We start from the raw sequence: 14,929 nt of genomic DNA on the forward strand, positions 1-14,929 counted from the left end.
CTGCACCAAGTCTCCACATCTTCTCCCACTCTCTTACACAGGAACAAGTTTTAACACCTTTTTTTCAGGACACAGGAATCATATGGTCCCCTCTTCAGCTTGGGTCAGGTGTGGCACTTCAGTTATCATTGTGTTAAATAAGTCTCAAATCGCAGCCAGAACTCACTCTAAAGCAAATATTATCCAATTAACTCAAAATCAAGAAGTGCTGGCATCGTGGCACCTGCCTCTTTAAATCTCAGGAGAACCTGGACCTGAAAGTTTGGGTTAATCTCTTTCAAGGTTAACCTAGGCTTGCAAGAAAAGCACTGCTACTCTATGGAGGACGAATGCCTCAGCAACCCATCGAGATCTCTATAGTGTCCAAAACGCACCACCGAGTGGCAGAGAGCTGCATCTGCATCGAAATCCTGCACAGCACTCCAGGCACAATGTGTGCTTTCTACAAGCCCTTCCTTTTCCCACACTTTTTGAGAAAGATGCAAAAACATGGATTTTTTTATAGTGCATCATGCAGGCTAATCACACAAAAATGATGAATACTCCAGAGCCTAAAAAAAAAAATAAAAATGTATACAGTTGTTACAATCAACATAAATGTTTCCCCTAAGATCTAACGCACTTCTTCCAAATCTTCTGCTTCTTCTCGGACACTACAGAATTCCTCTAATCCAGATTGCTGTCAGTAAGATCTCTTCAATCCCCATAGGCAAGAGAACAGTTTCGTTACTGCTGTATGTGGGCAACAGAGCATACTTGGAATAGTGTGCAAGGATCAGATATTACCACCTTTCTGCTGTTAGGAAGTGCAACATGCTCCCATAACCTCATGGGACAGCATTTTGCTTTGGTTTGAGAAAGCCCTTCGTTAGAGGTTCTTACAGGAAACGAACAGAATAAAGTTGGAATGATGTGCAAATAAATCATTGACTTATGCAGCGAAATAAGGCTTCTGGCAGGATGTACAGTGATCTGTGCTGATAATATAAGTTGTCCGGAAAAAGGAGTGAATATCATGATGAGTTTTGCAGAAAACACATTACTATTCAGAATGAGCAAGTACAACTCTGCCAGCAAGAACCACGTGTGGATTTCAAATTCTTGAGTGATGAAAGATGGGAATTAGACATTATGTGCAAAATAAAGCAGGTGAAGGGAATTATTCTTTACTATACAGAATCATAGAATGGTTTGGGTTGGAAGAGACCTTTAAGATCATCTAGTTCCAATCCCTCTGCTATAGGGAGGGATGCCTCCAACCACACCAGCTTGCTCACAGCCCCATCCAGCCTGAATGTGGGCTGCATCTACAGAGTGATGAGCTGTATATCTATATACACACACACACACACACACACACACACAGTACCAGAAGAAACCTTGGAAAAAATTGGCTAGATCTCTGAAAATAAGAGTTCAGTTATAATCCACAGTCAAGAAGGTAGGAAAAATTAGTTACTGTGGAAGGAGTCATGAATCCTGATTTATAAAATCCACGTGGCAATTTAACCTTGAATAATGAAACCCCGGTAACCCTGACTTATTGAAATACAGTAGAAAGAGGAAAAAAAGACACTGTGTTCGATGAACATGTGGTTTGCTGCCTTATAGCAGCTAGGTTGTTAATCCATACAAACTGCACTATTATATGTCTGTTATATTAAAGACACCAAACCCATAGGAAATGCTAGGAATTGTGATGAGCGTATTTCAGCAGTTATCCATCCATTCCAACAAGCTGCCTCGACCTGAACTTGTTCATCTAGACAGTCTGGTTTTGAGTGGCCTCTCTTCTTTCACAATCATCACAGCCCAGGGCAGTAAGAATTCATAGATAAGCAAAATTTCAACAGTAGGCTGAGGATGAAAGAAACTGAAGACTGAAATCTTTGCTACCATTTTAGCCTATGTAGCACAGAAGACACTACAGAGAAACATGCTCTGTCTCTGACAAGGGATCTGCCCAACTCACTGCAAGCATGCAATGTGGACACCTATGTAGATGGATTGGTGGTTGGATTAGACGATCTTGGTCTCCTCCCACCTTAATGATTCTATTCTGTGATTCTATCTGAGCAAGCTGCAAATTGCTCCACTGCAAAGTGAGCCCAGAGGACTTCAGAGACTACGTTCAGAAGAGATCTCACTTCAAGCACACGTATCCAACGTAATTCACAATGTGAACCCTGCTGCGAGTGAGAGCAGAGGGAACTGGCTCAGATGTGGAATTCTCAGATGAGTTGAGAACAGCCCCACACCAGGTTGCTCAAGAGATGTGCTATGTGATACTATCAGAGGAAGTTACAAAATGGGCTGCAGTAGGTACACAGTAACACGTAACACCACTGCTAGATGCAGCATCACCTTCTTGGAAGGCTGGCAGATTTGCTAGAGCTTTCTAGAAAGTGTTCAGTAAGTGCCAGTGACTGCAGTGGGGGAAAGTACCATTTCCAACAGTAAACACTGATGTACCAAGAGTAACAATTCTCACAGTGGTTTACTTCTAAAAGAAACAAATACAAAACTCTTTTCATCAGTTCAATTTATTGTTCTGAGTGGCACAAAAAAAAATTTCAACTTCTCCTTTTCTTTTGCCTTGCAAAACAGCAGAGTACAATTTGGAGCCATCAATCTACAATTAACACATACTTCAGATGGTCTCCAATTACATTTTCACACTTCCTGATGATAAAAGAGGCACTTGTGCCAGACAGCAGCTGAAATTAGAAAAGCTGAAGCAGTACTTGCTTAAAAAGCTGCATTGCTATTTAAGGCAGATTTGGTGAAAGTTTGACAGGCAATTTCCTCAGGAAATGATAACAATTTTGCCTACAGCAATACATTAATCTTGATTGAAAAGAGGCTTTTAGAAAATACTTCACCAGTGTGAAATTATATTAGTATTAGACATTACTGAATCTTCTTGTTTAGAATTCAGACCGTTACCTTGCAGGAATGGTTGTATGTGAAGGGATTACAGCGATGGTTTACCATCAGAAAAGCCAAAGCTTTTCAGAGAACTGGTAATTCAGGCAACGCTGCCAGCTCCACAACTTCTCAAGCTGTGTTCTCGATGAGAAGAGCAATACCTTGTCCACCTCCAATGCAAGCTGACCCTACTGCGTATTTCCCACCACGACGCCTGTGCCGAAAAAGAAACAGTGAAAATGACTTGTACTCATAAAGCCACAGTAAGAGTGGTCCTGATTTCATAAACAGAAACTGGCTATTGACATTTCAAAGGTACTACTAATGATGAGGTTTTGTATGTGTATGTTCTTTTTCTTAGAAAAATATCACAAAGCCTCCACTGCTGCAGAAGTATTTCTGTAAATAAAAAAACAGAGTTCTAGGTCTGGGCCTTGGACCTTTTAAAAGATGGTACATCATATTGATCTTAGATGTACTAAATGGCAAGGAATACCATCAGGGGTGCTTACTGCTTTAACTCATATACTACAAAAGGCAATAAGTCAAGTAAAATTATACTGCCATGGGAGTTTTTAAAAGCTCCTTCTTCTACAGCCACAAGCAAACATTTTTTCTTTGCAAGTTGCAAGTTGAGGCTTTATGGCTGAACTCTTGTGAGTGCTGTAAGCACCAGCAAAACACTCATAGAATGAAACACAGAATCATCGAATGGCCTGGGTTGAAAAGCACCATAATGAAGCACCATAATGATTCAACCCCCTGCCACGTACAGGGTTGCCAACCACCAGACCAGGCTGTGCAGAGATCCCATTCAGTGATCTCTGCTCTGAAGATAATGGAAAAGTGGAAAGAGAAACAAAAAAATTGGAAAATTCAGGCTAAAATTGTGCTAAGCATTTCAAAACAATCAAAATTTCTGGAAATGGTCTAAAGGAGAAAGGTGATAACAGGGTCAGTGGACTGGCAGATTTTTAGCCGCACAATATCTGTGTTAAAACTCCTCTACAGCTGTAAATTCACTACCAGCAGCTCTAAGTCATGAACGTACCTTAATTCATAAACCAGGTGAGCTGTGATTCGCGATCCTGAAGCGCCCAAAGGGTGACCCACAGCAATGGCACCTCCATTGACGTTGGTTTTTTCAGGGTCCAGGCCCAACACTTTTTCAACAGCCAGATACTGAGGTGCAAATGCCTCATTCACCTGAAACGTGGGAGAAATGACACAACTGCTTACACAGACTTCCCACAAAAGCTTTCAGCAGTGCACACACAAGATTAAACGAGATGCACTTCTCCAAGCCATCCTGATTGAAAAAATATTAAACGTTGTCTTTTGACATGTATTCAGATGACATATAAATCATCACGTCAACAAAACAAATTCACATCCTTCTGGCATACTTGATACAAAGCAAATATGTATTATACTTCATTAAAAAAAGGGTTCTAATGCATGTGTTTATGACATACAGCCAACAGAACAGCCTCGTGCTGTAGCTTTTTTCCTATGGAATGCTATCAGGCCATTTTCAGTCTTCACATGTCTGCGACTTTAGTTATGACCATGCAAATGCGTGGCTGAAACAAGCTGGACAAAGGTCAGACAGGCAAGCAAGGACAGGTGGGCTGCAGGCATGCATAAACACCTACCTTGTGTTAAATGGAAACACAATGAGTGTAGTGTTCCTCCTAAAAAGACCAGCAACCCCGTTGTCCATATTAAAGACTCTTACCTCTACCAAATCCATGTCCTTCAAAGTCAGTCCTGCTTTCTTCAGAACCTCAGTAATTGCAGGAACGGGGCCTGTTTGGAAAATGGTATGCATAGTTAGTTAAATGAAACATAAATAAAGCCTTATAAACATGCTACACATAGGATAGCTTCATAAGGCCTCATCAGACTGCCTCTCATAAGTGCCTGCAAAGGCAGTGAACTCTGGATACGTCACTCACCTGCTCCACTATTGTGATAAAAGAACTGAAAGATCTGAAAACTACATGGCAGCCTCACCCACAAACTGCTGAGGAAAGCAAGGAGCACCCTTACTGCTGAGCTACACTGTTACACACACACGTAGGTTTCAAGTCAAGAAGCCAGCCACTAGACAAAAAAGACCTCAAGAGCATTTTGAGGCAACTCCCCCTCTCCAGTACTCCTGGCTTCAGCTTATTCTTTCCTCACCACTTGCAGCCTCCAGATACATATAAAAAGACACATTTAGAGGCCTGGTGCTCATGTGTTTAGTTGTGGGTATTGATGTTTTTGTGTTGATTGTAAAACTTAACTACAACACTTCTACTTGAAGATTTTATTTTTTTATTAAAATAAAATAAAATATACCACATAGCAAAACATTCCTCAGACCCAGACTGAAACAGCCAACTGAAGAACGAAAACAAATAGGATTTTTTTGGATAATATTGCAGAATTTGGCAATAAAACTGTCTCTAGAAGAAAGCTACAACCTGATATAAGTCAGTAGGGGAGACTAATCTCAAAGCACAGCTACCCAAGGAAAGAGATATTCAAAGAGAATTTGAAAGGGCTGTTTAGATATGTGCCTGTAGGTCAAAGATTACAAAATCAGATGGGAACTGATGGCTAGATGAACAAAAGCCATCATAAAACATGACTTGAACGTTTCACTACCAAGAAATGATGCTGACACCAAACAGCTCTAAGAATAAAAAACATAAAAATGAGTAAATGAGCCAAAAGACAGAAACATTAAAAGAAGAAAGGGCTCAGGTCAAAGCTCAGTGGATCATTAGAAAGGCTTAGGCTTAATACCAGACCCTAAATGTTTCTCTTTATAGACTGATTTTAGTATGCTCGTTATGTACCAGAGTAATGGGAAGGCCTCCTGTGGACAATGCAAAGACCATCAAGGACAGCCAAGGGCACCTCCCTCCACAGCCTCTTTTTCTAAATAATGCATTCTATCACTTAGGCATTGTCTGCCCAACATTATCAGTATGTGAAAGGGCAGTTGCTCCATCTGAGCTCCTCTGTTCTCAGATCTGTTGCTGTCATGTCTATGAATCTCATCTGGTTTTTTTCAGTTGCTGTGGAGTTAAGGACTGAAATGTTCCTCCGTATGATTTATGAAGTTTTTAAACAGGCTAAAAGAGCTGCCTGACCTGCAAACAATGGTCTGGTTTACAAAGCACAATGACTCCAGAAGCCTAGCGAAAGAAACCCTCCCTCTGCATTTGCTTTGAAGGTTGGCTTAGTCAGATAGCCTGAGCAAGAAAGCAAATCTGACAATGCTTCATTTGCATTTGCACTGACACATGAAACCAGCCAACAATGAGTTCTCTGAAGAAAACAGCAGAAAGGAAAAGTAATGGTGGGGTACAATGCTGTCTGCAAACCCAACAGAAGGGAAAAACCCTGGTATGTCTGGATCAGCTTTAAAGGTTTGTTTGAATTAACAGCTTACTTGATTAGAAAACATAAAATATGAGACTAGGAAAAAATGATTAGTTGGCTTACCAGAGTAATATCTGATGTTGGAACCCAGTCTTAACTTAAGCAACAGAGTAAATAATGAAAGGGGTAGACAAAGCCAGTACTCCTTCAGCAAAACAACTCATAATTAAACATTAATGGGAATCTAAGGCAAACTTCAGGATAAAATCTGTCCCTTTTTGTTTGTTTGTTTTAAATGAGAGAACACCTATTTTCTTGACTTACTAACAGACACAGTAAGGGGGGGGGGGAAAAGTGGTGCAGAGACTGTGGTGCTAGGTCAGGCATGGCACATGCTCCCTAAAATGCCCAACAGAAGAAGAATTTAACTGTGCTTAACGCTGTAACAGAAAATGCATTTTCTTGCAACTTACCAATGCCCATTATGGAAGGGTCACAGCCAGATGAGTGGTAGGCAACTATTCTTGCCAGAGGAGTGAGGCTGTGCTTTTTGAGTGCTGATTCACTGGCAATGATGACTGCACCAGCTCCATCACACACCCCCTTGTAGCAACACAGAAAAGTACTCTTAGTGGAGAAAGTACAAACAAAAAAATCACATTTTAAGCTAAAAATGTCCCTCAACAAAAAAACTGAGCCCATGACACTGCTGTTAAAATGTAATAAACTGCTGTATTGGTGTTTATTCAAAACATACAGTGATCTTTCACTACTCTGTGGACTATGAAGGTCAAATAGATGATTAATTAATTTCAATGTTTTCAGAAAAGTAATTTTTTTTTCCACTTAAGTCTCCCTTACGTTGAAAACATAATTCTGTATATTTGCAGGGGCCCAATTAATATTAGATAATGGATGTACAATTATAAAAGATACATTACGGACACTCACACTGTGTCACGATCTATTTTAAGCAGGAATTTGGATTATATCATTGCAACAATCATTCTGGCCCAAAGAACATTAATCAATGAATTAAGATCATGCCTGGAAGAGGAACTGACCCTACTGACATGCTGCTAAGCTCCCAGCCTGCTCTGAGCAAAAGCAAAACATGGTTTGGACTATAGAGGATACTAATTGTGCTACAAAGACAAGCAGCAGCAGGCCCAGTGAGAAAATGCAGGACAGTACAGGGACAACAAATTAGGAGAGCACTGAAGGTGACACCATCGTAATCCAAGGCAGTGACGTACTCACTGAAGCATTCCCAGCAGTGACTGTCCCATCCTTTTTGAAGACAGGTGGGAGTTTTGCCAGCTGTTCTAAAGTGGTCTGGGGTTTCGGGTGCTCGTCCTTTTGCATACTTTCTTTCCCTTTTTTTGTTTTCACTTCAATTGGAGCCATCTCAGCATTGAAATGACCAGCATCTTGAGCTGAAACCACAAAAAGAAAATAAAAGGTCTCTTACAAAAATAGCAGGAGATGACTGCCCGGCATGACCAATAATCCCACTTCTGTGCGCCCACAACTTTTGATCTGTCTCAGCTAGAGCTTCAGAGGCAGTGCTGTTTATAGTTTATTTTGTTTAAATAAGCCAGCTGGGGGCTTACTGCTTAGTTTTCAGAACACAACAAAGCCTGTACAAACACACTCCAAAACTTCTCCACAGAAAGCCTCCAATATTGATGTGTTATTTCAAGTTTAAATAACTACACTTTTCCCCAATCCTTAACCCACTAGATTTATTTCTCGTATACATTCATGTATTGTTACTTTATTCTGCAGCTCTGGAGCTTATCAGAGAGCCAAGAAGCTCCAACTCTCAGAAACTGCCATGTTTGATGTTGTTTGGCTTCTGGCATTTTTAACAAGTTTAACAAGATTCTTTTCATCCCAGAGTAGCCATAGGACTGTCTCCTTAATGTGAATGCACAAACATAAATAAAACCAGCAAGCTGGAGTCTTATACATCATACATAAAACAAGAAATAAGCAAAAGTCTCTTCAGTGGCACCGTTTGTAGTGAAGGCTCCAGGAATTCATTTAGATCAGCAGGAAGGAATAAAAACAGCACTCCTACTCACATTAAAAAAAAAACATTAAGTCTGTTTTCAAGAGTAGCAGCTGTTAAAATCAACATTATTAGAATCTAAAAGTATGCTTAGATCTTCTCTTCTTGGGGGTTGCAGTATATGTTGAAATCCACAAAGACCACTACTCATCCTACTTTCCTTTGCCCTACAATCCTACTGACAGTAACAATCAGCTGCAGTAATGCAACGTCCCTGAATTATGGCTTTGGCCATATCTAAAGTGTCCAGCAAACAGTTTAAATGCAGGTCCTGAACAAACGTTCCCCCTGCAGATACATCTTGAGATTCTGTTTGCTCTAACTGTTCAGTATATTCCAAATCAGCCCTGCTGGAGCAGGCTCTTTCTATCCAGAGCAAAGTAAAGCATGAATTGGAGTCTCTGCAAATCAGAAGACAAATGATGTTCACACACACGAGCTACATAAAACTTAAAGATAATTCCAATTGCTGCTAAAAGCAAGATTTGAAACTGGCCTCAAACAAAATACTTCAATTCCTACATCTACTAACCAGCTTTGCATCTCTGTTGTGTTTTCAATGCGTATCGGTCGCAGTCCTCTCGTGTGATGTTGTGCTTTGCAGCCAGATTTTCAGCTGTAATTGCCATTGGGATTTTAATGTGCATGTCAGTTAGACTTTCCCACAATGTGTCTTCCAACTGCAAGGAACATTATTTAAAGAACACGTTAAAGTTGAGCAATATTAACATTTATTATTGTTAATTCCTAATTATTCCACCGGCCTCTTGGGAACTGAAGTCACCTCGTAAAATTAACCCAAGTCACCTACAGATACTGTACATAGATTAGAACAAGCACACCACAAAGCAGTATGCAAGCTCTCGTTTGCTATTCTATTTCACACCAGGCCCTACAGTGGTTCTTTCCATTCACACATGGCCCTGAGAAGTTTGAGAAGAGCCTTTATATTATGGAATATAATATTATGATGGAATGCATCAAATGAATTTTGGCTCTAAGACTTTACTAATACACTAATCTTGGAAGCGGAATTCAAGCACTGTTTTAGAAGTGGGAGAAAAGTGGCATTCTTAATAAAATTGTGAACCTACAACTTCGGTGATGTTTGGATACTGGATATACCCTTTGAACATCTAAATCTGGACCTAATACGCAATGACTTCACTTCCAAGAGTCTAGTGCCTATATGCCTCACAGCATATGTTCCTCTGTAAACACAACTTCATTTGCAAAACAAATTTATAACAAGTATCAGACCTTGAGTTCTGCTCCTAGTCTGGTTCCAAATCGGATGTTCCGAACTGCATAAGGCGCCTGGCTCATGCTTTCAGCTCCACCACACAGAACCACTTCTGAGTCATTCAGGCATATTTCCTGTTAACAACAACAACAGAAAACAATAAATCCAAAGACCTAGGATGTAACGCTGCTTTTGTAAGGTAGGAACAACCTGTTTTACAGAAATACATTGCTATCTATGAAGCCATGCTCAGAATGAACTCATGCTTGATTGCATATATTTACAAAAGGTTTACCATAAGGATTGGGGTCTGTCTCTGTCTCGCACATTCCTCACTTCACCCGTCAATGAGGAATGGACATACCAGTGAAGAGGAAGAGAATTTGGGTTCACCTACGTGACAGGACTGAGAACCTGATGGCATCTCTATGGTTGTATGGTTACGTTAACAGATGTTTGAGCATGTGGTTTTGTTTTGGCTTGGTTTTAAACATCCCTACCACAAAACCAAAGAAACTTCAAAAGAAAAAGTTTTAGAAAACATCAGCCAAGTAAACAGCCAAAAGAAACCCTAACCACACGCTAATTCATCACTGCTACAGTCTGCAGAGCCTGAAAGTCCTAAACTGCAAACAGACCATCTGACCACTAAAAAATTCCTTAAATGATTCACCTAGCTGCTATAAATTATCATACCCATGAAAGAGTTTGGGTCTTTGAAGGAAGAAACACTTGAAAAGCACAGATTGCTGCTTACACAGCCAACTAGGTGGGAATATAAACAATGGACAAAAGATAAAAGCCCTCATCTGTGGTTCTGACGCCCAGTAATTATAATTCATGCCAACAGGATCACAGAATACAACCACTGTACAGCTGAACTCTATCTCACTGGTTAACACTTGTTGCATTCCTTACACTGAACTCAGAATAGCTGCAATGACCATTTTTGAAACCAGCCATTAAAAATGGCACTTTTTTGTGGAGGCTGAACTCTGGCACACAACCATGCACGTGCAGCGTGAAGCCTCTACCAGCAGTACCTGGAAACCCATAGTAAGACTCATCTCAAACACACAGTACAAGCTTCTACACATCTCTCTTATTTAAGACGTGATAAGTTACAACTAATGAAGAAATACAAGCAGAAAAGAACTTAGTACCTGGCATCCGTTAGCAATGGACTGGAAACCAGAGCCACAGAGCCTGTTGATGGTGAGGGCCGGAACTGGGACGGGGACTCCCACGCGTAAACCAACGTGTCTTGCAATGTAAATAGCATCTGGAGAGCTCTGCGGGAAGAACAAACAGTAGGTTTGTTATACTCACTCTTTCTGAAAGTAAAAGTTTTGGTCAGAAGTCGAAATGTTGTGAGAAATGTCAAAATGTTGTGACAAAATTACTGGCAGAAGACAGGTGGACATTCAAGAAAATCCTGCTAGTTGTAAGGAAAGTTCTGATTCACTTCAAAAAATTAAACTCATATTATCAAAAAGGACTAATGTCTGAATATGCAGAGGCTGTGACAGAAGAGACATCGTGACAAAAATGGTGCTACAGACATGAAGGCTCTGAAGTCACTAGCTTAAGGTCTTGTGTTTTCTCTTCTTGCTTATTTCCCAGCACACACACAAAAGACCGACAGAAGACCAGATTCTGACCAGGAAGCAGCAGTTAGTTCAAGATAAACTGGAATTGCTCAGATTGACTCGGGGGGAAAAAAACTCCAAAACCGTGAAAAATGCAGACACAACTGCTGCTCTGCAGTCACTGAACTATGAAATGTTGCAAGTGTGATGCTCTAATTGCACACCGGCCTGTTCTAACAACGAGATTTCATTCCAGCTCAAGGCATGAAAACAGGAAAAACGTGCTGGGGATTAGCAAATAGCCACTAAATTAATCTGTATGGTTGTAGAGATCAGCCTCTCCTGCTTAAAACTATTATCTGCGGTCCTAAAAAAAGAAAGCTAAGCCTTGCTCCTAGTAATGTCCCAAAACATGCAGGCTATGTCCCTTAGACATGAACAGGAAACACTACACTGTGAATGCTACTCGCCCATTCCATCTGCAGCCCTCTGGTTTTATTCTTGCCTGCAAAGCAGAAATAACTATGTATGGCACCACAGTGAAGGAGATACTGAAACATTCACCCACCAGCCAGATTTCCATGCTACCAACCTGCAAGACATTGCCAACGATCACACTGTCAATGATCTCAGGAGGGACCTTGCCAGCAGCCAGCGCAGCCCGAGCAGCATGCTCTGTCAGGTCAGTAGCTGACAGGCCCTTCAGCAGCCCTCCATAGGTGCCAAAAGGAGTCCGCTTTGCTGCGACGATGAACACACCTGCAAGAGAAGCAAGAATTATGCAGCTGGACAGAACAGGGAACGGCTGGTCTGCATTTTTTGTTCCTTTCCATGAGGTAACAGAGATACCAAAGAGAATGAATACGTTAAAAAAAATGTACAGGTAAAGAGTGTATTAGGGAGAAAATGAGGAGGTTATCCTCAACTGAGTAACATCCTAAATTTGCAAGAACCCAAGTAGTTCAAGTGATGCAGCAATACTTCATGTGGGGGAGGTATGCCAGAATTAATGGCCAGAAGGAAAAGCTGGGAAGAGTCCAGGAGCATCCCTTTTCCAAGAAAAGGTTTGTAAAAAGGAGATGGCTTGGCTATGGAGAAGATACACTATATCAGACATTAATAACAGTGTTTTACAGGCAGGAAAAGAACATCTGTAAGATCCCACAGTGGACACACCTGTGAAATAATCTGTTGTTGTGTTGTTGTCAATGCTTGACCAGAGGGACCCCAAGGTGATTTCAGCTCAAGCAAAGCTCTGCCCCAGCCAGAACACCACTTGCTCACTACAGCTCCCTGCTGTGTGTCAGCACAAGTGGGAGCAGGCTCTGAACTTTCCCCTAGTTGAACAACAGAGCTCACACACCCACCTGCAGCTGCCACCGAATGCCTGCTGGTATTTTAAGTAATGCTGGAGAGATACATATAGATAGAAGAATAACTGCAAATGGAAATGTCTGCTTATTAAGCTGCTGGTGAACACTGCTCCGATTGCTTCCAAGGATTCTCATCCACTGCCTTTGTCACTCTGCTGTCAGTCAGGGTGCTCCTCCATCACTCATGCATTTAGATCCCAGATCACATGCTCGGCAGGAAAGGACTTTCCGAACTGCTGAAGGGCAGCCATGCCGCACTGACAAGTCCTAGCACTGCAACAGTTACGCTCAGAAGATGATTTGGGAAATCCCCTAGCGCAGACTAAGCAAGGTCCTTATCCTTGAAGCTTCAAGGATGAGGAAGAATGTGAAAAACAACATGGATTTTTAAACCATAACAATAGGAAAATAAAATGATCCCTCACACCATGGGCTTATTTCTACAGTACTGAGGAGACCTTAAAAATAAGTCTTTTCTAAGCACAATTCTGCTGCTCCCTTAAAGTGCTGATATGCTGTCCACTCAAAAACTGTAAGACGCAGTATTTATGTCCTGCAAGGAGTAAGCATGATTACAGAACCACAGAATGACTTGGCTTGGAAGTGACCTAAAAGATAATGCATCCAAAAAGCCCACTCCTCAGGTTTTTAAGAATAGCCACTAAAACATGTATCTCTGAAGAAGTCCCTTTGTGTTTAGAGGTCAAAAAGGAACACAGGCATTGCTGTGGGCTTGGGACAAACACTACAACCTACATGCACACACTAGAGCAAAATGAGGCCGCCTGCTATAACCACTGTTGTTTTTCACTTACTTAATCAGAATTCAAACTCTGTTTTAAAGGCCTGCTGATGTTCCTTAGCCTGCTCTCCCAGCAGCACAGTTCTGACTGTGCCTCTCATTCACCGCTCCACTGATTCCTGCCCATCTCCTCCACGGTTGTGCCCGCACAGCTGCTGTCAGCACAGGCTCCTGACCAAGTCAGCAGAATTTTCTCTCCTTTTGACCAGCAGGTTGGATACCCTCACCGTCTGCTGAATCACAAAGCATGGCTTTACAAACAGACTGGGGTTAGGGACTTTGCACTTCAGCCTTGTTTTACAACTCTTCTCTTTCAGCCCCACTGTCCACATTTCCCAGCTGCTATGGGGCAGCTCCATAGAACTAATTCCAGACAAAACGAGAAGGCACAGACAAACTAGCAAGGAAATATGGAAACCACAACCTCACCCAGCAGCCAAGCTATGCCAAACTGAACCAATCGCAACAGGGTTCGGAGTGAAATTACTCCAATTTTGGAAGATGTGAGAGACAGCTCCTACAAATGCTCCTGAGCTGCAGAAGGAATCAAAAGCTCAACTGGAAAAACACCCGGATGCGGGTTTAAGCATTCACTGCCTGACCTGGATCACAGAATAGGTTTGGGCTGGGAGGGACCTCAAAGAACGTCTAGTTCCAGCAGCCCTGCAGGCATGCTTGCAAGAGGGTGGATTCCAAAGGCAAAGGCAGACGTTGCAGATCCTCTATGCAACTGTTACTCCCGGGGTAGAGCGATCGTTCCAGGCCCGTAAGCAGCTAAAAGCAGCCCTATGAGAAGCAGAGAGGGAAGAACGGTGCGGTGCCGGCAGCTGAGCGCACAGGGAGGCGACCACCAACGCCCACAGCTCCGCGCAGCTCCGCCGAAACGTCCGCGCAAACCACTTAGAAGCTGACGGAGCTTCCCGCAGCCGCTCAGCTGTCGCTACGACCACGAGCAGAAATTACCACACGGACGCTCCCAGGCCCGGACCCCGGACTGCCCACACCGGGAACTTCGGGCCGCGCCGAGGGGCCCACAGACGGCAAGGAGCCGCCCGACGAGAGCCCACAGAGGCCGAAAGGGGTCGAGAAGGGCCGGAAAGTGTCGAAAGGCGCTAGCGGAATCCTCACCTCTCAGCAGCGCCATGGTCCGCGCCCTCCCGCTCTGCCGCCAGCACCGCCCGCCCCGCCCCGCCCCGCCCCGCCCCTCCGCACATTCGTCACGCTGCGAGCGAGGGAGGCACTGATTGATTCACAGGCGCCGCTTTAAATCTGATTTTAAATCTGACTTAATTTGTTCGTTTTCGGTCTTATTTAAATCTGATTTAATTTCTTTCCTTCCTCGCCGGCCACCCGAACCCGGGGGCGAATCGGCTGTGAGGCAACGGCGGCTCGCAGCGCGTTGCCTAGCAACGGCGGTGGGGTAGGCCGCAGGCGGAGGGGCCTGCGGGGCGTTTGGGAGCCACGGGCCGGCGGTGGAGTGGTCTCGGGCTTCTGTCAGCCGCCTCTACCTGCACAGTCGCCACAGACAGCAGCAGGGATTTC

At 42.8% G+C, this 14,929-nt stretch overlaps 1 protein-coding gene across 1 annotated transcript; it reads right to left on the reverse strand.

Annotated features, from left to right (window-relative positions):
• Window positions 1-3,057: 3,057 nt before the first annotated feature.
• ACAA2 (acetyl-CoA acyltransferase 2) lies at window positions 3,058-14,531 on the reverse strand (the record flags this gene model as incomplete). Its single annotated transcript, XM_079548338.1, has 10 exons — window positions 3,058-3,142; window positions 3,980-4,134; window positions 4,667-4,737; window positions 6,780-6,909; window positions 7,567-7,742; window positions 8,913-9,060; window positions 9,641-9,757; window positions 10,787-10,915; window positions 11,805-11,971; window positions 14,351-14,531. The coding sequence occupies 10 exons, from the start codon at window positions 14,529-14,531 to the stop codon at window positions 3,058-3,060; spliced, it is 1,359 nt and encodes a 452-aa protein (XP_079404464.1).
• Window positions 14,532-14,929: the final 398 nt, after the last annotated feature.

Source organism: Tetrao urogallus (assembly GCF_951394365.1).
Source record: "Tetrao urogallus genome assembly, chromosome: Z".
NCBI lineage: Eukaryota > Metazoa > Chordata > Aves > Galliformes > Phasianidae > Tetrao > Tetrao urogallus.